The sequence below is a fragment of the Sinohyriopsis cumingii genome, chromosome 10, assembly GCF_028554795.1.
Source record: "Sinohyriopsis cumingii isolate HCF-2022 chromosome 10, ASM2855479v2, whole genome shotgun sequence".
NCBI lineage: Eukaryota > Metazoa > Mollusca > Bivalvia > Unionida > Unionidae > Sinohyriopsis > Sinohyriopsis cumingii.
In genome coordinates this window covers 110,754,514-110,779,694 of record NC_142970.1, presented here as the reverse complement: position 1 = coordinate 110,779,694, position 25,181 = coordinate 110,754,514, and the positions used below count along the sequence as shown (strand labels likewise).

The 25,181-nt window shown below is 38.2% G+C and overlaps 1 protein-coding gene across 3 annotated transcripts in view; it reads right to left on the bottom strand.

Moving 5' to 3' along the window:
• Positions 1–25,181, bottom strand: part of LOC149791020 (uncharacterized) — a 130,971-nt gene that overhangs the window by 41,188 nt on the left and 64,602 nt on the right. For 2 of the 3 annotated variants that reach the window (XM_089972894.1, XM_089972893.1), the window contains exons 9-16: positions 17,950–17,990; positions 17,647–17,752; positions 15,595–15,786; positions 14,828–14,966; positions 13,984–14,100; positions 13,560–13,611; positions 2,822–2,965; positions 482–1,068 (exon numbers count right to left, since the gene is read on the bottom strand). In XM_089972894.1, coding sequence (XP_089829020.1) covers positions 482–1,068; positions 2,822–2,965; positions 13,560–13,611; positions 13,984–14,100; positions 14,828–14,966; positions 15,595–15,786; positions 17,647–17,752; positions 17,950–17,990 — 1,378 coding nt within the window. The remainder of the gene's footprint in view (positions 1–481; positions 1,069–2,821; positions 2,966–13,559; positions 13,612–13,983; positions 14,101–14,827; positions 14,967–15,594; positions 15,787–17,646; positions 17,753–17,949; positions 17,991–25,181) is intronic. The other variant, XM_089972895.1, reaches the window with a different exon arrangement.

The window sequence follows — 25,181 nt, the reverse complement described above, 5'->3', positions numbered from 1 at the left end:
TCTTTTTCCATGATATATGCAGCAAACATGTCAAATAGTATTAAAATAACACGCTGCATTTAATATCTCCTTAAAATAAACATGAAAAATAAATTGCCAGGCAACTATTTTCCTTGAGGTGTTGTTCTCTTTTTGAATTATATAAAAGCAAAAATTAAACAATTATCTGTAGGTAGGCCGCATGGATAATTATTTATCTCCCGCTTTTATTTATTCTATACCAGCCTTTGAACTTTTGCTATGATTATTTCATTTTAATTCTTATTATGTGTTGTTTTCCGTAAAATATGCAGTTATGGTGCACAATATATCTCCATCTTTAGGTCCATAATGTATGAAATAGAAGGGTACAACGAAATTGCAGTTTACAAAAGATGATCAAACATCATGAATGATTCAGGTAGAAAGATATAGTAAATGAGAATGTACTTACAACATCCCTAACCATACCAACGTATCAAGTAAATGATAATGTACTTACAACATCCCTAACCATACCAACATATCGCGAAGAGGTGTTTCTGTCTGAAAAATCGTCAGAGGAGGGAACGTTGAAACTTAAATGCACAGTAACTACAATTGTCTTGTTTGCACTTTTTTCTGTAACTGTGGTCAGAGTTGTGGGCGCTGTTAATGTGATCGTTGTCGGGACTGATGTTGGGGCTGATATTGTCTTTGTGTATGGAGTTGATGTCAATGTGATAGTTCTATGGGTTATAGTTATGGTTGTCGTAGGCGCTGTTGTCCTTACAGTTGTTGTAGGGTCTACTGACATTGTGGTTGTACTAGACACAGTAGCGGTTGTGGTAGATATTCCGTTTCTTGTAGTTGTGTTGGGGTCTGATGACATTGGCTTTGTGGATGGAGTTGCTGTCAATATAGTTGTTGTAGAGGTTGCTGTCATTGTAGTTTTAATGGGTGATGTTGTGGTTCCGGTAGGTGGTATCATTTTTGTCGTGATTGTTGGCGATATATTACATGTTTCACAGCACAGTGCTAGCATGTTGGAGTCATACCCAGCACAATCTCCTGCTATACAACCAGAGGTCTTGTCGCCATACTCACATCCTATGTACAAAAATGATCCAAGAATATGGTAAATCGGACCCAGGAAAGCCATTTTTTTGTCAATGTTGCATCAACAGTATTGTTTTTAAGTTTTTATGATCCACCTTTTATTTAAAAAGTTCATATCCACCGGTTCCAATTGAAAATTAAATATTATATCTACCTTACTTGAATTTAAGAAATAAGACCTTGTTACCATTAGTTGCCACAATCATAGGTAGTCCTCATGGTCAATCTGATCATTATATTTGCATACTGTCAAGAAAATACCGTTGGAGAAATGACTTAAATCTGAGCATGTACGTACCGAATAATCGCACGTTAAGTTACAATGACGTTGTTACAAAGTAAATAAAATAAAATCTCATTGATATAAATCAGCCAATGAGTTAAGTAAGTACCTTTTATCAACAAACATGTGTCATATTTGTTTTTATTGCAAGGATGTGTCATATTTTGCTTTTATTGCAAGGATGTGGCATATTTTGCTTTTGTTGCAAGCATGTGTCATATTATGATTTTATTGCAAGCAATGTGTCATATTTTGTTTTTATTGCAAGCATGTGTCATGTTTGTTTTTATTGCAAGAATGTGTCATATCAGTTTCGGCTTCAGTTACTTTATTAATTACATACGTACTTACTTGTCTAGCATCACTCTGTATGTGATAAATAAGTCGAAAACGAAAACATAATATTGAAACGACATATTTGCTTACATTTGAAACAACAATAGGTATTACTTCAATTATCGAGAAGTGATTATTCCTCAGATAGTAAAGACAACCGTGTTACGACAATCATGTCTCTTTATTATAAATGTAATTCAATTCTAAATCACTTTTCACCACCCACCCCCTCTCTATCTCTCTCTCATTCTCTTTCTTCATAAGGTTGAACTGGTCTTAAAATATGTAACAATTTTAGACCCTCTAGTACACCTATTTTTATTAATAAGGACAAGCCGTACCAAATTATGAGCATCGAACTCCAAATAGCAATAGGTAAGGTTCAAACATGTCTGGTACTGATCTAGACTACACGATCGCCAAGACAAACAAACCACGTTTGAATGCACAAATACACGAAATATAGAACCTAAATATATACAAGTAATGTCACAATCATTAATATATTTTGTTTAAAGATGTTGCGCTCTGAAATCCGTCGGATATGAGAACTACATATTTCTCAACAGTATATCTACCCTACCAATGAGTACTTTATTAATCCGAGACAGAGATGTGTTAACGAAAATAAAATCTTTTCATCTTCGTTTGAAAACAGTCCATAATGTGACAAAATACACAACTGAATTGTTATTGGTGCAATAGATATTTGGCAAAATTAAAAAATTAAAATTATTTGGCAAAAGTCTCTATCCCTAAAATTATTGGAAATTCAGAACTTCTTCCTAACGATTTAGTAATGCTGCCCTTGATCGCATTAGCAAATAATTGCCTTAAAAATACATAATGAAAAAAAAATTCTTAGTTTTGTGGTGATATAACGAAATCTCTGTATATATAAAATTTATTTTGGATTATTTGCTGACCGCATGGAAGATGAACACGTGAGGCCTTCCTATTCAAATTGCAACTACTTGACTATATGTGAGCTGATTTAAAACAAATATCGATATACCAATTTTCCAAGTTCTGGAAAGAAATCTCATTTGAAATGAGTGACATCGATTGTAACAGAAGTATATTAATCAATTTTAAAAATCAAGTTTGTCACCTTCCCATACTCACCAATGATACCAGTGTATACATTCTGACACGACTCGCAGCATGATGCTGTATAGTTATAACAGTTAAATGAAGAATTTGCAACCAACTGTGTACATGTCTGTCCATCTGCCACTATCCCAGGCTGGTTTCCGAATGGACAAGTATCTGAATAATAATAATAATAATAATAATAATAATAATAATAATAATAATAATAATCTTTATTTGCAACATTGGCCATCGGCCCAAATTACATGCATGTATTAAAGTATTATGTAAAACCACAAAACATAAGACTTTTAGGATTTACACTCTGATGTTCTCACTTTTAAAGATTTGTTAAAGAAACAACAAAAATATGTAGGATATTATTATTATTATTATTCTTGATTCTCTGGATAAAGTTATACAACGATGTTATTTGCATTTCAATGAACGTATGAAGGTACATTGGCCTTTGTCATATTATCAAACATGGGGCATTTAAAAACAAAATGAACCTCATACTCTACAAAACGATAGTAATAATAATAATAATAATACTAATAATATATTATTATTATTATTAATACTAATATTAATAATAGTAGTAGCAGTAATACTAATACTAATAGTAATAATGGAGAGGACTGTTATAAAGGCCTAAGTGGTTAGTGCGTCCTCCTCGGAGGTTGTGGGTTCGAACCCCAGCCTTGACATGCCAAAGACTTATAATAAAGGTACTAACAGCTGATTCTCCATGCGCTCGGCGTTAGGAGGTTAGTGTTAGGACTGGTCGGCCTGGTGTTAGGATAATGTGACTGGGTGGGATATGATGCCCCATTACTCGACATTCACTATAAACTGCCACGCTGCAGACATCGTAGCGATGTGACTAAAATTGGTAAGATACCTTAAAAATCTACATTACACATACACAATAATAGAAAAGATAATGTAATAATACAGGAGAAAGATAATGTAATAATTCATTGTACATTAGTAGCACCATACTATATATCTATCCATTCATCCTTCCATTTATATGACCCAATCTCCGTCTCTTTGTGTGTGTATAATATATATATATATATATATATATATATATATATATATATATATATATATATATATATATATATATATATATATATATATATATATATATATATATATGTATATATATATATATATATATATATATATATATATATATATATATATATATATATATATATATATATATATATAATGTATTACTAAATAGAGGTAAACAGTTTTATCAATATTTATATTATGTATAATGCACACTTATTTAAGATATAGAAAATAAATATATAAATAAATTGAATAAAAATAAAAAAGAATAATCTTGATATAATTTTGAGAAATCTTAAAGAGTTTAGCAGAACTCAATATAATAAAAATATGGTGTGCATAACGCTTACTATCTAGTATTTTATAAATAATTAATCATCTTATATTGAAAATTAATTTATAAATGCACTTTCATTTTTAATGAAATAGTAAACTTATTTTTATGATATTAAATTTACTTTTACCAATATAGTTTTTCTGCAGTGTAGAATAATATAAAAATATTCTTATCTTATTGTAAACAGGGGACATGATAAAAAAAATTAATGCAATAAAGAAAGAAAAAGAAGAAAAAGAAAAACAGAATTAATGAATGTCATATAGTGTTTTTGAATTTAGACCTTTGGATATACCGTATTAAGACGGTGAATCCAAAAGGTTTCCTTTTGCAGACGTTCCATTTCAGAGTCAGCTTTAACAATAGGTTGGGAGGAGAAATCTTGCAATGTATGGGAAATTTTGTTAAAATGTGCGGCAACATGAGATGAACATGATTGATCAATATAATGTTTTATATCTGGTCTATGTTGGTTCATACGTTTAGATATTTGTTGACTGGTTTGTCCAACATATTGGGTGCCACATTTTTTGCATGTTATCAAATAAATAACATCTGATGTTGCACGATTAGTATCACAACGCATATTAAAAGTTTCTTTCGTATTATTACTATTGAAAGAAGTATTTTCATTAATAAATGAACAGTGAGAACATCTAGGTCTATTACATTTAGTTGATGATCTATTTTATTTGATGGTTTCTCTAATTTGGAATTAGTTAGGAAGTCTTTAAGACTTTTAGTCCTTTTATTGGTAAGTGTAGGTATGCTTTCGTGTAGCGATTTAACACTTGATTTACATGATAAGTTTAATAAATCCAAATATTTATTGATAATCTTACCTATATTAGGCAAACTTGGTTTATATTCAATAACAAAAGGAATGATATCCTCATTTCTACTTTTGATTTTATAGTGTACAGATTCAGGTTGTGTAAGAGAAGATACCTTTTGGAAAGCAGTATTACTGATGTCAATAAGGAAATTTCTATTTAAAAAATGCTGACCTAACTCTGTCAAAGATGATTTAAAAACAGCGTCATCCGAAAAAATTATTCTGTATCTTTTTGCTTGACTATATGGTAACCCAATTTTTACATGACTCAGGATGGCATGAAGAATATTCAACATATTGATGAATATTCGTAGTTTTAACATGAAACTTGGTATTAATGTCGTTATTTTCATTTTGCACGTCATCTACGTCCAAAAATAAGATATCTAGTTCATCATATATAGAACAATTGTGTAGAGATTTGATTAATACATTGGCGTAATTTTGCTTTAAATTCTTCAGAAGGATTATAGGAAAGTTTTATGTAATATTCTTCATCATTTAATTCTATATATATATATATATATATATATATATATATATATATATATATATATATATATATATATATATATATATATGTCTACCCATCTGTCGAAAAAAGCGAATAATTAAGGCAGGCAGGAGCTCCGATTGCTCAATGTTTATGGTGCCAGACTCATCAACATAAGCGTGCAGGTTAGAATTCTACCATTGGATCAATTTGTGTCTGCTTCCATACGGCGTACTTGTTCAATGAACATTATTCCAAAGGCATCAACACGATATCAACTGCTTGTGTTGCTCTGCGACAAAGCATCAAAACTAAACCCTTCAGCCTCAGATTAAGCCAGAATGTTCAAAATAAAGAATACAGAGGTCCCTACACAACTTTATGCTGTCACAGTCTTCCATTTACACAGGTAAGAAATGAATTTCTTGTATATCAGATCCAAATACAACATATACGGTTGGAATACTTCGCCTCTGAACGACTATAACATTACATATTAGCAATGTTGAGGGACGCTTCACGGACAATGGGAATCACCGTTACAAGACTCCCTGAAATCGTTTACGGACAGGATTTATACGGACCAAAGGTTGGGACTTTATCGGACAAGGGAAAGTTGGGTTTGATTAGGGACAATAGGAACGAAACAGGGTGGCGTCGTGGACATTGGCAACAATGTTGGAAGTGGATGACCTCAATCGGGTCACACAGTGAAAGCGGGGGAAGAAAGCTATAAAGCTGGGGGGGGGGGCGCGGGAAGGAACTTCCGCGCGGTACTGACCAACAAACACAAACATCGCTTGACCGGGTGGTTACCTGTACCGTACATACAAATAAACAAAAACATTGCCTGGCTGAGCGGGGCATGTCACTGGATAGACATAGACAAATAAAGAGATATACAAATTTAACACAAACACAAACAAAACAAATACACACAACTATGGCAAAGAGAGTAAATCTTGAGTGAAACTGAAAAGGTCCTTTGGCCTTTTTGTTAACGCTATTCAGTTAACACAGAGGGCATAACACGGATCTTCTAATCTTCCTCAAACTTCGTCTGCCCTCTGGTCTGTAGAATAAGACTCTTATTAATGTGAGAGAACTGAAATCAGACAAAGATGTGGTAGCAGGAAGATACGTAGACAGCAACATAACGATAAGAACTGACATTAGTAAATAGATCATTATTTTCCAAAGGGCTGTCTCTGTGACCTTGGTAATAGCCAATAATGATTTGACATACATGGTATAGTCCGGGTTGAACAGTATCGAACGATGGGAGGGTAGACGATTCTATGTTTGTCCACATCTTGCGGCGAGAACAGGTGAAGGGAATAAAGTTAACTGTGGATATTTATAGTGGAAGAGCGGATCAAACCGGATTGAGTTCTTTCATCAATCCAAACATGCGTTACAAATTCAGCCAGAGTGCCAAGTCTATCTTCCAATTCGAAGTCAGTTACATGAGACGTCACCTTCCCTATATATGTGCGCTAGCGTCTTTGCGTAGTGAATCAACGCGACAGCGTTAGAACATTACTGAAATTTAGAAGATAATGAATTTGTTTCACTGTGAAGACGCGTAGTAATAGCAGAGCAGCGGTTACTAAAGCAAACAACGTCATACTACCAGAAGAAAATAATGTTAATTGGGATTTAGTGGATTTTCTCTCTTCTTCACAAGAATTTGCTCCGTTACCTGTATCTTCGCCACCTTGTCCTTCCTTCCCAAACATCTATGATTTTTAACAGAGGTTGAAACACAAACTGGAGAAATTTGTTCAACAGCAGAAATAAGCAGAACAAGTCTTTCTCCTGCAACATCCAGAACAAGAAGAAGCAAGAATTAAACGACATGAAGAAGATGCAGAGAAGAAACAAGGTCTAGGATAGAATGAAAACAGTGAAAGTCAAACTGTGATGGCACTCTTGAAACATGTTGGCAGAGTTAAGGAGTCTGAAACAAATGTATGATACTTTTTTAATTCGACACAAGAGAAAAAGACCTTCCCGAACCAAACACTCCAACCCCGCCAACACGCACACTACGTCTGAGATATTACCCGTAGTGATTTCTAACAAATCATCGACAGTAGCCGGTCTAGAAGTAGGCAAAACTCATTACCTTCCCTTCCTGAGTTTGATGTTCTAAAAACAACAAACACCCAACGGTCCTTTTCAGGGCCACCCATCCTTCTCGAAAAGAGATAGTATTAATTTGACAAAATCAAGTAAAACTGAAAATCCCCATTTTTTTCCTATGATTGACGTGTGTGAATGCGTGGGTGTAGGTCCTTATTATAAAAATCAAACCTAAGAGCCACTTGCATTTTTTTTTTGTCTATTCTGGTACAAATGTACAATCAAATTCCAACACCTCACTTTGGAAATTTCATAGATTTGTTCATTCTTTTTTCACTCTGATTTTTTCATATTTTCACTTTCACATGTTTTTCCTGTTGTTCCTCACTTTCTTGTCGTCTTCTTTTCTTCTCGTTTTTGACATGTTAAGGTTGTTCCATTTTGGAGGGTACCGCTCCTTTCTGTTATGAACCCCACTCTACCTCCTGCTCCTCTTGTTTCTTATGGGCAGCCTGAGGGCCACTCTAGTTTCTCTTGACAATGATAACTGGCATCTTGACTTTTGTCTATTTTTAACGCTTGCCTTGTTTTGCCGTTGTGGGCCTTCAGAACACCAATGCCAATTCTTCTGATAGATAAAGCAAGTATCATGATTTTTATATCGAAACGAGGCGGGTAGACCGTCGGTATCTTTGAAGAAAACCTTCGTATGACACCTCGAAAGGCTCTGGTCAGGAGCTCGATCTGTGTTGGCTCTTCCATCTGACTGGTATGATTGAGAGCGAAATGAATACTTGGAGGGAAGACGCTGACCCGTTATATCGGGAGGACATTGTCCTTACATGGACATAGAGGACCACGAAGTTTCAAATATAGTCATTTGACTGTTTGAACTCAAGATGAAACGATCGCATTTTTTCGTGGAGAAAGGAAACGAAAGTAAAATGCAGAGAAGCGACCTATCGCCTCACACAGCCGTTGCTATCTATGCTCAAATCCATTCCTGCGGTTTTAAGAACCAGAATCCAGACATAGGGAGTCTAAACCAAACGTCACTACCAGTAACCTCTGAAAAGTACTACCACATTCAAGAGACGGATAAATGTTCCTCTAGATAGTTTAGAATCACAGACTCAACGTGCACGGTGAAGTTTAAAGATTAAATTCCGACATACCACTGAAGAAAGCAAAAGAGTTCATCTCCGATGTGTGGGACACATTGTTGACCGCACTAAAACGACAATATGAAGCAAAAGGTCTTGATCGCTTGAGAATTTCCCGTTTTCACAACAGCTCGAAGCCGCCTGTATGGAACGAGCTTAGATTCAACGTGTGCAATAATCTAACAACATATTTCACCTCACCCATGAATGAACGACACTGTATATGACTCACGTTTCTCTTCCCAAAGTGACCGGCCGCTAAAGGTGTTATTGGTAGACGACCATCGCAGTACCAAACAAAGCCTCGTCCGAATTAACAACCCTCATGAGATGTGTTTAGCCGCCCTGGCTATTATGGTGGGACGAACCTATGCCGACAAGAACGATGCGACAGAATGGAAAAGAGTCTGGCAAACTATTCAAAATTCGGGCTGACCCAAACAACAAAGCTAACAAGCGAGTCTATTAAAAAAAACACCCTATGACATTCATGAAATGCAAAAATTGCAAGACGTCCTGGCTCCACTCTACACCTTGAAAGTGCGTGGACCTATGTTGTTTCGAGGCAAACATTTCAAAGACGGAAAATACATTCAGGTCTATCATCACAACGAACATTTCGATGCCATTACCAGTATCACCGCATTCTTGGGATATCGTTAGTATTGTGAGAAATGTGACAAGGGTTATAACAATCGAGAGCAACACAAGCATTGTGGATCAAAATGTGAGGGATGTTGAGCCTGTAAACCCTACCCTGACGAAGGGTAACAACGAGTGCATTGCTCAGTTTGTCAGCGAACTTATGTCAGCCGAGCCTGTGGCCAACAACATCTAAAGACGAGAGGTTCATATAAGAAAATTGCTTGGCAACTTCTGGGATTTTGTCCTACTTGTAGACAAGTGTACTTAACAATAATGCCAAGGTTCACCTTTGTCCAGGAGAGAAACGATGTCCCATTTGTCACCAAATCGTGGACTTGGAACACAAATATTAAATTTAAAAAATCATTGCAAACAAGAGGAGAATGGCCAGAAGAAAGGCAGTTTTATCTTTGTCAATTTCGACTGCATGCAAGAGACCGACATACATATTCCTAATTTTGTGTGGCTCGTCGAGCGTGCGAGAAGTGCATCCAGGAACCAATCTTTAGTCATTGCATGCACGGCAGCAAGATTCATGGAGGACGTAAACAAATCTTTCGAGGAACTAACACGCTCGCCGATTTTGTTAGATACCATCGATGCGAATTGGAGCCAAGGGACATCAAACATTATGGAGATTGTCATCACCATGCCACGGTGATGGATCGGTGCACGATGGGTCATTTTGTCTGAAATAATATACGGAACAAATCACCAACTGTCCGTAATTGTCTTTGAAGAGAGCCAAAATCATTTACATACATGTGCGACAAGTACAATTTGAAGATTTGATGAGTTACTTGGCTTTGTCATTGATCCGAATGCCTGGAATAAACAAAATGGCCAAAGGCTATTATCTGCACTATTTCAATACTGAAGACAATCACCCCCCCCCCCCCCATTCTACCTCATTTGCCTGTTGCTTACTACTACGATCCCGGTAACATGCACAGCGAACAACGAGAAGCTTTCTACGCGTGGTACAACACTCGCGCCTTGGACCCCTTCAATTTTCAGGAAGAAATGTCAAATATTTGTCAATCCAAGGCGTTGCTGTTAAAAATTTCGAGAATTATTCATGGAACATAGAGGGATCGAACCTTTGAAAGAAGCCTGCAGGAACATTGGTCAGAATGAAATTGTTAAAGATCTTGACCTGGGATACTAATTGTTAGAAGTGTACGAAAGTTACAACTTTCCTAAGACAGGGAAATATCACAAGGGTGACGTGAATCAGAAAACATTTTCGCGGACTACTTTTATGCTATATTTACGGCTAGCATAAATAGGAAAAACGTCCAAGACTGATATTATATTGTGACTACCAACACCAGGCGATAAAGATGAATACTTTTAAACAGAGACCATGCTAGTTGAATGATTCTCAAGTGGAGTGCGATGTTTTGTCTTGCGATGACATCGATGCCGTGGGCTGTGAACTCGGTGATTCAGTACAACATAATGGGGACTGTGCTACGACTAATTCAGCAGGACATCATGGGAATTTCTATTACAAGAACTACCATGGAAAGTGTCAAACCTGACGGGTGCGAAAGCGATGCCACTCGTTATCGTGGACTCTTTACTGGATTTCATGGTCGATGTCGTCAACCTTGCGAAACCATGCAACTGCCATTCTACGGATGTCATCCAGCCCTGAGCAAACTATTGCAAATTTCACCATCCCCTCATCGAAATGAACCCTTGAAAGACGAATATTCGTTCCCTGTGCGTTTGCCTGTATTCTGCGACGTAGAAAGTCGTTTCCAAACCTTCCAAGGATAATGGCCTAATATCTGGGAATATCTACCCCCGAAGAATTAACCAGAGCCGAATTTATTTACTTTGGGGGACGTGATAAAGTCAAGTGCTTCAGTTGCGGTGTGTCACTTCACCACTCAGACCAGAAAGATTCCGCTTACCTGGAATATGATCGATGGTCTCCGCAATGTCATTCACTACATTTAGTGGGACGACCCCAGTAATCTCTGGATGGATACTTTAGAAGTGATTATTTTCTTCATTTCTGTATTGACAGTAGATAATATGTGAAGTTATTGTAAGGGATGTTTTCCTTCATGTCCGTGCTTGAAGTATATAAATCATTGCGTTCGTAATTCTGATTACTATTTAGTACCTCGATCTGATGGCCTAATTAATAAGTGTTCCATGAACACATAACAGCCTGGGGGATGTGGCTCTCCGTCCTTCCACTGGGAGTAACTAAATAGCACGCTGTGCGTGCAGAAAACAGCGATACATGCTCGATTGGAGCGATAATCACTATAATCCAACTAAGTAAGTATGTAATTCGCACCATTCAACATTAAATAGTCAGCCATGGCAAACAAATAGGTAGATAAGATGGTGAGATTGAAAGAGGTGGTGGATCAGGTGGGCATGGAGATGAATTCTTAATGAGACTGGAGTATGGTGATTGTAGTGCCCACCGGCTCAAAATGGAGATAAACAATATAAAGAAGACTAAAGAAAGATTAAGGAAGCTACTTAAAGAAGAAAAAGAAGAAAAGGAAGATATATAAGAAAAAGAACAGATGAGAGCATCAAACGAGAAAATGGAAAAGAAGAAGAGAACGAGAAGAGGAAGAAAAAGGAGATAGTGGATCAAAAGGAAGAGGAATATAAAATGGAGAAGAAAAATAAGAAGAATGTGATAGAGAAGATAACGTTTCGGTAGAAAAAAAGAGAGGAGAGAAAATAAAAGAAACTCAAAGGCTCTTACCAGGGACACTCCATTGCCTCGAAAAGAATGACTCATTTTGCCATATATGTGTATATTAGTTTTGTACTTGTGTTTTCTTTGTGTATTTGTTTATTTGTCTATCCAGTGATATATCTCGCTCGAACAGGAAATCTTTGTGTTTATTTGTATGAACGGTACGGGTTCCCGCCCCGCCAGGCGACTTTTGTGTTTGATGATCAGTACCGACCGGAAGTTTGTTCCCGCACCGCCAATAGGTATAGCTCTCCCCCCCCCCCCCCCCCGCGCTGTCATTGTTTGGCACGATTGAGGTAAGCCACTTTCAACATTGTTAGGTGTCCATGACTTCACCCTGTTCCTTTCCTATTGTCCGTATACTAACCCAACCAATGTTCAACTTTCCAGGACCGCGCCGGTGGCCTAGTGGTTAGAGCGTCCGCCTCGGATGCGGGAGGTCGTGGGTTCGATCCCCGGCCGAGTCATACCAGAGACTTAAAAAATGGTACTAACAGCTGCCTCGCTTGGCGTTCAGCATTAAGAGGTTAGTGTTCGGACTGGTCGGCCTGGTGTCAGTATAATGTGACTGGGTGGGACATCATGTTACATGTCTGCGGCATGATGCCCCAGTGCTAGACATCACTATAAACTGCCACATTGCAGACATCGTAGCGATATGACTGAAAAATTGTTAAAGCTACGTTAAAAATAAAATTCACATCACATCACATTCACAACTTTCCAGTGTCCGTATGCAGTCCTAAACTTTTTTCCGTATAAATCTTGTCCGTAAACGATCCCAAAGCGGTCTTGTAATGATAATTCTCATTGTCAGTGAAGTCCACTATGCTACTCATAGTGCTCTCCTTGCACAGAGGCCAGGAACACTTAGCATTTCAGGGTGCTAACTATAGACATGTATTAATATCTTCAAGAATTTCCAGTTGAATGTTTTAGCAATATACAAAATATGTTACTTTCAAAATGTTAATACAGCACCTTAACATCGTAGACAAAAATGTCACTAGTTTTCTTTTTCACTCAGGCAAGACAAATACTCTTTAGACATATGATGATACAAATGATGATACGGTTAGTTTTTTTTTCTTCCCCTTTCAAAATGTTACTACAGCACCTTAACATCGTAGACAAAAATGCCATAGGCTTTCTTTTCACTCAGGCAAGACAAATACTCTTTAGACATATGATGATACAAATGACGATACGGTTATTTTTTTCTTTCCTCCCAAAGCTTGCACAAATATTAACACTGTTGATGACGTCGCTGTCGAGGGCAAACATGGCGATATATATGTCTTGCCGTTCAAAGCAATACAATATTGTATCATGCATGCTAGTGAAGTAAATTAAAGCAATAATTCATTATCTGATACTTCCAACCTACCATTTACTGATGGAGCTTCTGCTGCTGTTACGCACTCTCCGGTTACACACCACTGTAAGACAAACATCATTTCATCAAGAAATTCGAGTGATCTCAGTTACATGTATCCACAATGACCGTCATGATAAAGTTTCTTATTTTCATTTTCCATTTAAAGAATTTTGAGAATATTATATCGATTCATACAAAAATGTAATACTGACTAATATTTAAACAGAAATATGACTTTCAATATTGTCTGTATATCTGTATTTATACAATATTTGCCATATAACTATATTTCCCAAAATATAAACTTGTTAAACGCGTATAGAGCCATCACAACCTATATTGTAATGTTAGATAATACACATGCATACATTTAGCCACCACTAATGAATATAGACTTATCCATAGAAACGAGGAACTTAAACGAAGACCGTACCTTCCTATCCCCACAAGTGGTCCTCTCTGCAGCAATGCTTAGGGCACAAGCTGTACTTCCTGAAATCTTACAGTAAAATGCTGCACACATGTTCGTGTAATTTCCATCATAAATATTCTGCAATTATAATACATAATATTTTCGTACTAATAATACTAACATTCTACTGCTACTGCTACAATTATATATATATATATATATATATATATATATATATATATATATATATATATATATATATATATATATATATATATATATATATATATATATATATATATATATATATATATATAATCTGAAGTCTAAAGTTGTTCAAATCATTCAATGAATATGTTCTATATGGCTGCATCAAGAGCTTACATACTACGACGTATATAAAGCCAGTTGTTGCTTTTCGCTTCCTAAATATAGTAGACGTCGGGTTCTTGGAAGTAATAAGTGAGCGGAAAATTAATGTATATGAGATGGTATTACTTTTGGTGGATAATTACGTTATATTAATGTCAGTTGAATGTTATTTTTTACAGATGCGTTCCTCGTAAACTGTCTAACTTGTGTATATGCATGTCATGAACGATACAAATATGCCAAGAGAGACGACACCTTTGATGTAAATGCTAATATTATTTGATACATTAGATTTAACATATTGCGGTTATAACTATCTTATAATGTTTATCATAATGGTGATAAGGATTGCTCCATTGCAAAAACTGTAAGCATGATGACGATCGTAGTATTCTGAACTTGTTTCAATGACTGGCTTTTAACTGTCATCAGTCATGGACTGTTTTATCATCAATATATTTCAATAAGGATACATTGTGTTGCAGCTACGTACTCTGCATAAATAGGAGTCGTTGCCCTGTGTGTACCGACATTGGATGTCCGCTGAGTAAACCTGACCAGGGTTTTGCTGGTCATAGGGAGAAAGAGCGGTACGGTTGTATTGCAGACTCAGGTTCGTCAGGCAATTGGTGCTGAAAAAGATATAAATGGAAAACATTTTCATTTAATTCTTTATCTAATGATTTTAAAACCAGCTGAAGTATTTCCATCGGTTCGTAGTCATCATTTTCGATATGATAGCAATAATTAAGCCACATTTCTGATTCGAATGTGATATAATATTCCATGTGGGAATAATAACAAAAGGATTAAACAATTATTGTTTCTGCCAATCCTATCAAATACCTCATTTGTTTAACGGGTTTTGTTTCCAAGACGTTATGTAACTTCTCACTGCTCAAATCCATGTCACTGAGATACTTGACATCATCATCATCATCATCAGCATAATAATAATAATAATAATAATAATAATAATAATAATAATAATAATCAAATGCATTTGATAGACATGTTTTATCCCAGATGTAACCAATAATGAAATTTTTTGTTTTATTGGTATTCTCGAATTTTACAGTTATAATCAATTAACAATGTGAATTTAAGTACAATTCATCACCGATATGAACAATACTAGATTTGGAGGCATACATGGATGATTTTAGTTCAATCTGAAGGACAAATATAACGAAGGTCTGTTGGTACGAAAAGTTCTAGAAAAGGCTAAATGTATTCATATAAGAGAGAGAGAGAGAGAACCTGTTGAGGCTATTGATGTATGCCTGGAAGTAGGAAGTGGTGCAGGAAGAAAACTTCCACACGTTGGTCCTGGCATGGAGGTCAGAAGGTCCTGCATCAGAAAGTGCTGCTGAGGCTGCCATTATGTACGACAAGGTGGGAGAACACGAATCTCCAATGCCGTCCAGAGTCCCGTCGTGGCTGGATCCGAGACTGAATACAATTTGTAATGGAATGTTTTGAATCAAAGACGTTGTAAATGGTGGATAAAGATATTAGATAATATTATGAAGTAAAAACATCAGATTATTAATGGTACGAAGATACGAGCCGAAATGTACTTTAACATGCATCATCTAAATCTTACAACCTACATTAGAAACTAATTATAGACACACACACACACACACACACACACACACACACACATACACACATATACATATGCATATATAATCAAATATATCAATTATACGCCATATGAGCATTTAAATCCTTGTAAAGAAACATACATTTAGTTTCAACACTAGGTGAAACCTTTTAAAACGAAATTTCATATTTCACCTTTTGGCATATATAATTTTGGCGGATTTAAATCGAATTATTCTAAGTAGGCGATTCCTTTTAAAGATTGTAGATCTTCAGAGTATTTACGAATGTCCATGTGCAGCTACTGTTATCATTTTGGCATCAACGAGAATATTTACCTAAGTACCAATACATGAGCGTCTAGTGTTATCATTTTGGCATCAACGAGAATATTTACCCAAGTACCAATACATGAGCGTCTAGTGTTATGATTTTGACATCAAAGAGAATATTTACCTAAGTACCAATACATGAGCGTCTAGTGTTATCATTTTGGCATCAACGAGAATATTTACCTAAGTACCAATACATGAGCGTCTAGTGTTATCATTTTGGCATCAACGAGAATATTTACCTAAGTACCAATAAATGAGCGTCTAGTGTTATCATTTTGGCATCAAGGAGAATAGTTACCTAAGTACCAATACATGAGCGTCTAGTGCTATCATTTTGGCATCAAAGAGAATATTTACCTAAGTACCAATACATGAACGTCTAGTGTTATCATTTTGGCATCAAGGAGAATATTTACCTAAGTACCAATACATGAGCGTCTAGTGCTATCATTTTGGCATCAACGAGAATATTTACCTAAGTACCAATACATGAGCGTCTAGTGTTATCATTTTGGCATCAAGGAGAATATTTATCTAAGTACCAATACATGAGCGTCTAGTGTTATCATTTTGGCATCAACGAGAATATTTACCTAAGTACCAATACATGAGCGTCCAGTGCTATGATTTTGGCATCAAAGAGAATATTTACCTAAGTACCACTAAGTACCAATACATGAGCGTCTAGTGTTATCATTTTTGGCATCAACGAGAATATTTACCGAAGTACCAATACATGAGCGTCTAGTGCTATCATTTTGGCATCAACGAGAATATTTACCTGAGTACCAATGCATGAACGTCTAGTGTTATCATTTTGGCATCAAGGAGAATATTTACCTAAGTACCAATACATGAGCGTCCAGTGCTATCATTTTGGCATCAACGAGAATATTTAACTAAGTACCAATACATGAGCGTCTAGTGCTATCATTTTGGCATCAAAGAGAATATTTACCTATGTACCAATAGATGAGCGTCTAGTGTTATCATTTTGGCATCAACGAGAATATTTACCTAAGTACCAATAGATGAGCGTCTAGTGTTATCATTTTGGCATCAAGGAGAATATTTATCTAAGTACCAATACATGAGCGTCTAGTGTTATCATTTTGGCATCAACGAGGATATTTACCTAAGTACCAATAGATGAGCGTCTAGTGTTATCATTTTGGCATCAAGGAGAATATTTACCTAAGTACCAATACATGAGCGTCTAGTATTACCATTGGCATCAACGAGAATATTTACCTAAATACCAATACATGAGCGTCTACTGTTATCATTTTGGCATCAAGGAGAATATTTACCTAAGTACCAATAGATGAGCGTCTAGTGTTATCAGTTTGGCATCAAAGAGAATATTTACCAATGTCCCAATACATGTGCAGCTACTGTTATCATTTTGGCATCAAAGTGATCCTCAACAACGGACTGACTAGTTGCTTTACATGTTGAGTTCAGAAACACCAAACCTGAAAGTGGCAATAAGTAAAAGTCAGCTAAGTAAGTAATTAGTATCTTTACTTTAGTTAGCACAAAGTTTCTTTATGTATAAGAACTGAAGTGTTTTAAAAACTGAGCTCTGGTTTATTACATCGTCAGTCCATTTCCAGTCATCATAAAATCTAACTGTCTCTTAAACAGAAAAGAAAAAAGAAATTGAACGTACCAGCAATAGTACTATTTCCATCATTGGCCACCAAATCGTACCTGTAATAATAATACTAATAATAATAATAATAATAATGATAATAATAAAAGTCAAGAAACATCGGGTATTTGTTGACAATGATTTAATAACATTGGTATAAACTTTGTGTGGGTTGTTACAGCTGGTTTAACTTTTCTTTTATTTTACTGTTTTAGCAAGCTGCATCATATTTGAGAGCGTTTATTTCTGTTATTAAGCATACCTGTGAAATCCTGTGCATATCTGAGAACATTTATTTTATTTCATTGTGCATACCGGTGAAATCCTGTGCATACCCGGTTCATGAATTTGGCCGTATAATTTTTAATTAACTGAAAGAACTGCTAAAAAAGAGTGCATACTTGACAAAACACCCCACCCCCGGCTCTATTGTGTAAAGTTCTTAAGCTTTATACTGAATGTATTGGAACCCTATAACGGATTTGGCAATAATAATAACAACAATAAGAATAAAGTGGTCTCAGTAATTATTTGGTCCTGATTGGGAACATTATTCGATGTTGGGATTGATAAAGAATATACCAGGGATTATTATATGGATCGCCTGGGCATTAAAATAACTATTGGGGGTTGGAATCTTAATGGTGCATAGTGCACGATAATATTACATCGGTACCACTGTTTGCAAAGGGCGAATCGTGTCGCCATAAAATGTATAGCTTGGAAGCATTGGTGAAAAAAACTTTCCGAAATGGACAATGAGAATAAATTGAAATTGAAATTGTACCGGGCGACAGGGCCCATATAAAACAAAATTGCACGCGCTCTCGGTGCATTGCCTAAATCTTTTAGGTACGTGACTATTATGAAGAAGCGAAACACTGATCCAGTTCGAAAAACATACAAAAGTTCTGTTTCACTGACATATATTGAGGCTGATTTAATTTAATAAAACTTTAATTTAATAAAAATTTAATTTAATAAATATTTAATTGAATAAAAACTTAATTTAGAGAACGGCGTTCAGTATGAAAACATGAACATTTTATATCAGGCACATTTGCTGACATAAACGGATTAGTAAAATTTCATGGGTGGATAATAATCGTTTCCCCGTGATTATTAAATCGGCTGGGTATAACAAAAAATTTCAAACAGGTTGAGACACAAAAGCCGCGCAGTTAAAAATCAAATTGATCTGCGCCCATCGACTGTGTAAATAGTTTGATTCTAGTGAAGTAATTAAGTGAGGAGAGATGTCTAATTATTTTCATGTTCTTATGAATAAGCTGTTTTGAATTAATCGTGTGCAGTGTTAGATCAGAAGATCGTTTGCTGCTTGAAACCAAAGTTTGGTAAATTAAATATATTTGTTAGGTTTGTGCTGTAAGTGAAACAGGTAAGCTAAAATTGATAAGGAAAGGTCGTGGTTGTATGTATGATTGTTTTGAGATTAGTGGACGGTTTATTATTTCTGTCCGTGTAGAGTTAGTACCTGTGCTGAACCGTTAATTGAGGCAGCGTCATGTCTAGCGATGGTCCGTGGGTGACAATGTTGTCACGCCGTATGGGCGTTGAAGCCATGGTTGACTTGTTTTTGAGGTTCGTAAGAAACGTGTTATTCTCTGAAGAACTCATCTCTAACCTCATTGTACACAGGAATATTCCTGTGTTATATTGTCATTGACCTGCTGACGACTTGCCAGTTGGAAATTGCTTCGTACGGTGTATTTAAAAAATTATTAGCTACCATCTTAACAATCGTAATGGTCGGGTGTGGTTTCCATCATTAATAGTTTGAATTGTCTGCTTGGATGAAATAGTGTTAATTCGGGAAGGTTTGAAGGACAATGCGTAGCACATGTCAATTAATTATCAGCATGAAGTACTGGTATTGCACACCACAGTATAGTCGAATCGATTAAGTGATGGTGTTCCAAACGTTTGCTTTTGGGAGTAGGTTATCTTATGGCTATGTTCGGTCGCGGTAGCATTAGTCTGTTAGTATTGAGTTAGTTGTAAGAAGATAGGATCGGCTGACCGAAACTAAGTCGAACAATATATTGTGCTTAGGTGCGCTAAGGTCTATTGGGTGACGTGTATCCTGGTGGAAACGCGAAAGCCAGACCAGAGTTTTGCAGGTAAAAATGAATAGTGCTATGTGTTGTTTTTGTTTTCTTGTTGCTAGGGACCTATGTGTAGAGACGTCTTTATTGCAGCGAATTCCGATGATTGTTATGAGAGAGTTTGGACCCAAATAACTGGTTGGATCATTTTCATGTTGGATTCAGCTTGGTTAATTTGTGTTTATCATTGACGTTTAGTTTACTTATATCCAATTAGTGATTAAAAATAACGTTTAGCTGCGAATGTTGAGTGACGGACTAATAGGAACAAGTCCATCGATTCAGAGTTTTGTCTTAATTATGTTCGGGATTCATTCATTTGGTTGGTGGCTGATTTTGGGTAAAGTCATCAAATTTTATTAGACTTGGGAAGTTAGACGTTTGTGTCACTCGAGGTCTGTGATCTTTTTAAAGGCGGTGGTAATGTAATAAATTTGGAGTATGCGCATTTGGTTATAGCGCCCGTTTTAAGGAATTCATAGATTTTTGTGATTACTTGTCTGATTATTGGAATTCGGTGCAATAGAAACATTTCTTTGCCCGAAATAATATGCCAATTACAAGGAGCAAATGTCACGGAGGAAAGTGTTAGTGAGTGGCCAGAATTCCATGATTCACTAGTAGTGAATTCAGGTCAAAGCCGAATGAGTGTCCCTGGAATAACAAAGTCTCTACTAAAACCTAGTGGTGTACATTGGTCGTGTGACTTCAGTGGCAGTATTTACGGTAGGAAATCGGTAAATTACACAATGGAATCAATAACATGGGACTCGACTGATACCGTTTATGTCGCCATGGTGGCAAATGTGATGCAGCTATAATGGCGACATTTTGATGGAAACAGTTGTATCGTTTCTACAGCGTGAACTGCTGCCAATACGGAAACATGATGAAGAGAAACCATGCAGATGTGCGTTTGATATATATTTGGTACGTTGTTTTATCTGTGGTCTAGCATTGATTAGAGTAAAACTGATGTATAGAACGGACACGTCGGGCTTTCTAATTTGCAACTGAAGTTGTATGGAAGTCTTTGGAAATTTGAGGTAAACTTATAACTTCTAGCGGGAATCGCGCACGGGTTTGACACCGCTCAGTAAAGTAAAGACCACTGCCTTATAACAGTATGAAGCATCTACCTAAAGATATGTGTAACATTTTATTATTATGTATATAGCCTAGATTCTGCTTCTAAGCCATACATAGGTGCGTTGTTGATTTAGGGACAGAAAGGGTGCAGGTTCCAGCCCAGCCATCGGATCAGACGTGTTATATCCTTGGACAGGTAAAACCTAAAGTACCCCTTTCTGAAAGACAACAGAAAGCATCAGCTTTTGGCGGTATTGGCACAAGCCAACATGAGCTATTGAGTCACTTTTATTCCATCTGGTGCCCAGGCTAAGAAAAGCAATTTTGCATACAGAACTACAAAATGCGTATTCAGTAAGTGTGAAATACACATGAACATAAATAAAATTATATAATAACACATGTATACCAAGCACTTGTAAAAATAATTTGGATTTAGATAATCGCGTTAGATGATTCATAGTTCTATAAGTCATAATTTCTTAAAGCCAGAAGGAAATTTCTTTCACCAAATTTCTTCCGCGCTTCTATATTTAATCGAATAGCTACAAAGAAGTACATTCATTCAAAGGTCAGTTACTAAATATCCAACCATGTACAGCTAAACTTGCGCTAAAACTCTTTAGACTATTAGTTTCAAGATATCCAAAATTCTGTATAAGTGGAAATATGCAAAGATGCTTTTATACATACCCCTGCTGATAGATTGACTTTATATTCAGGAGCCATTGTAGTATTCTTCTACAATTTTTGTAAACTAAGGCTAAACTCTACTCTATTATTTTTTCATTGAGTTTCGTTATTATTTTATTAATATTAAGAATTATGGGGGTGCGTGGCCTGGGCCTGACGTCCCGCTTGCCAAAGGAAAGTGAAGCGTCTCTCATAGCCTCTCCTTCCCAGGTGTAGTGATCGCCGCAGGACCACTGCCTCGCTCTGCGGGGCAGGAGGTTACTTGCATATGGCCTCTCCTACACTATTGTGTCCACAGCAGCACCTTCACGCGGTGCCCCCTGTTTTAACAGAGCCTGCTGTGTGGCGCGACCGAGTACCCGGCGGTATAACTGGGTGAGCAGACTGGGCTCATTAGCCTTGGCAGGCAACCAGTCTAAGAGAAGGGAAACTCTGACCCCAAACCTGGGCAGATGAAGCTCGTTAGCCTTGTCAGGCAGTTCATCTAGGAGAAGGAAACTCTGATTCAAAACCAACTAAGTCCCATCCACTGGATTATGGCTCCACTGCCTTGTGGATATCTTCGGGAGAAGGAAAGGCTACGGGAGTAAACCCAAACAGAAAATCAGGAGTGGAGCCCTTAAGGCGGCTTTGGGTCGACTACGGCCTCCTTCCGGCAGCTCCTGCATCCAAACTGGTGCCAAATGTCATGCTCAGCATTCCTTTGGACCCCACCAGCAAGGACGAGAGGGGGATCCTGACGTCTGGGCAGCCCAGGATCTCCATACTCCACGCCCAGGCTTGCGCCCTGGAGAGGACACTCCAGTCTCACTACTGAGTGAGGAAACAACACTGAAGCTGACAGTTTACGGGTTATAAGTCCCACCCGATTGGCGTAGGGAAGGGGCGCCACGGGTCAGCTTTGACGGTGGGAGGGATCATCGTGTCCCACTGGCCAACTATCTCCCGCCTCAAGCCGGGCAGCCCCCGGTCAATAAGTTGTTGACCCGCCATCGTCTGCCTGCTCCAGTGGGTGTCTGGAGCTCAGTGTGTTGTTCAGCATGACAAGCAGACGGTAATTCCACACCAGACAAAAGAAACAAGAAACCAATAAAGAAGACTCCAGCTCTTCTATTTGCAAGCTAGAATGTGCACACCATGTGTACAGGCTTCTCCGATGACCTCAGAGAAGTGGACGACACCAGAAAGACGGCCATCATCGATAGATAACTCACCAGACTAAATATCAGCATAGCTGCCCTCCAGGAAACCAGACTCGCCTCTAGTGGCTCCCTCAGAGAGGAAAACTACACCTCCTTCTGCAAGGGTCGAGAACCTGAGGAGCCCCGTCAGCACGGAGTAGGCTTTGCCATCAAAAACAATCTCCTGGCCTCAGTTGAACCTCCCACAGGGGGCACTGAGCGTCTCTTGTCCATCCGCCTCACCACTGCTTCAGGTCCTGTCAACATCATCAGTGTCTACGCCCCAACCCTCACGTCATCAGAAGACATGAAGGATCAGTTCTATGGGCAGCTGGACGAACAGATCAAAGGATGCCCCAAAACTAAACCACTATTCCTCCTCGGCGACTTTAATGCCAGAGTAGGTGCGGACCACGAGTCATGGCCTACCTGCTTCGGATATCATGGCACTGGAAAGACCAACGAAAACGGCCAGAGACTGGTGGAGCTATGTACCTACCATGGCCTGTACATCACAAACACCTTCTTCAAGTGTAAGCCACAACACAAAGTGTCATGGAAACACCCCAGATCTCATCACTGGCACCAACTCGACTTAGTCATCACCAGGCGCTCTGCCCTTAACAGCGTCCTCTCCACCAGAACCTACCACAGTGCAGACTGTGACTCCGACCATGCCCTTGTGAGCAGCAGAGTGCGACTACAGCCACACACGCTACACCGCTCAAAACCAAAAGGACGTTCTCGCATAAACACTGCGCAGATGTCAGTCCCTGCCAAGGTGGAGGAGTATGTGTCTGCCCTGAACAAGGCTCTCCAGGACCTGCCTAAGTACGACGCTACAGCCAAGTGGAACGCCATGAAGGGTGCCATCTACAGTACAGCTATGTCAACGTTTGGCAAGAAGGAACGACCCAGCCAGGACTGGTTCAATGCACACCTATCAAGGATGGAACCACAAATCGAGGAGAAACGAAAAGCCTTCATAGCTTACAAAAAATGCCCTAATGAACGGACGCTTGCTGCTCTCAGAAGTGCCCGAAGTAACACCCAACGCATTGCTAGACAGTGTGCGAACGAGTACTGGCAACAACTGTGTGAAGGGATCCAGCGCAGTGCCGAGTCCGGACACATCCAAGGTATGTACAGTGGCATCAAGAAGGCTCTAGGCCCTACAGTGAAAGGGGTCGCTCCAGTGAAATCCCTGACGGGAGAGAAGATCACAGACCGTGGGCAACAGATGGCCAGATGGGTGAAGCACTACTCAGAACTATACTCCCGAGAAACGTCAGTCACTGATGCAGCCCTCAGCAGCATAAAGAATCTGCCCACCATGGAAGAGCTCGACAAAGTGCCAACCTTACAGGAGCTCAGCAAAGCAATCGACTGCCTTCCAAACGACAAAGCACCAGGTAGTGACAGCATCCCGCCCAAAGCTATCAAATGTGGAAAACCAGCATTGATTAAACCACTGCACGAGCTACTTTGCCGCCGCTGGGAGGAAGGAGTAATCCCCCAAGACATGCGTGATGCCACAATTGTGACCCTTTACAAAAACAAGGGCGACCGCAGTGACTGTAATAATTACAGAGGGATCTCGCTCTTGAGTATTGTTGGTAAAGTGTACGCCCGCATCATACTCAACAGGCTGAAGTTGCTGGCAGACCGTGTGTACCCGGAATCACAGTGCGGCTTCAGAGCAGGCAGGTCGACGACAGACATGATCTTCTCCCTACGACAACTCCAAGAGAAGAGCAGAGAGCAAGGTCAACCACTCTACATGATGTTCATCGACCTCACCAAGGCCTTTGACTTGGTCAGCAGGATGGGCCTTTTTGAACTTCTGAGTAAGATCGGTTGCCCTCCAAAACTCCTCAGCATGATAATCTCTTTCCATGTAGATATGAAGGGAACAGTCCTGTATGATGGATCCTCCTCAACCTCCTTCCCAATTAACAGTGGTGTGAAGCAGGGCTGCGTGCTGGCACCAACACTTTTTGGGATCTTCTTCTCCCTGCTCCTGTCCTACGCCTTCGACACGTCCACGGATGGCATATATCTACACACCAGGTCCGACGGGAGGCTGTTCAACCTGGCACGACTGCGCTCAAAGACCAAAGTGAGAGCTGTGCTCATCAGGAAGATGCTTTTTGCAGATGAC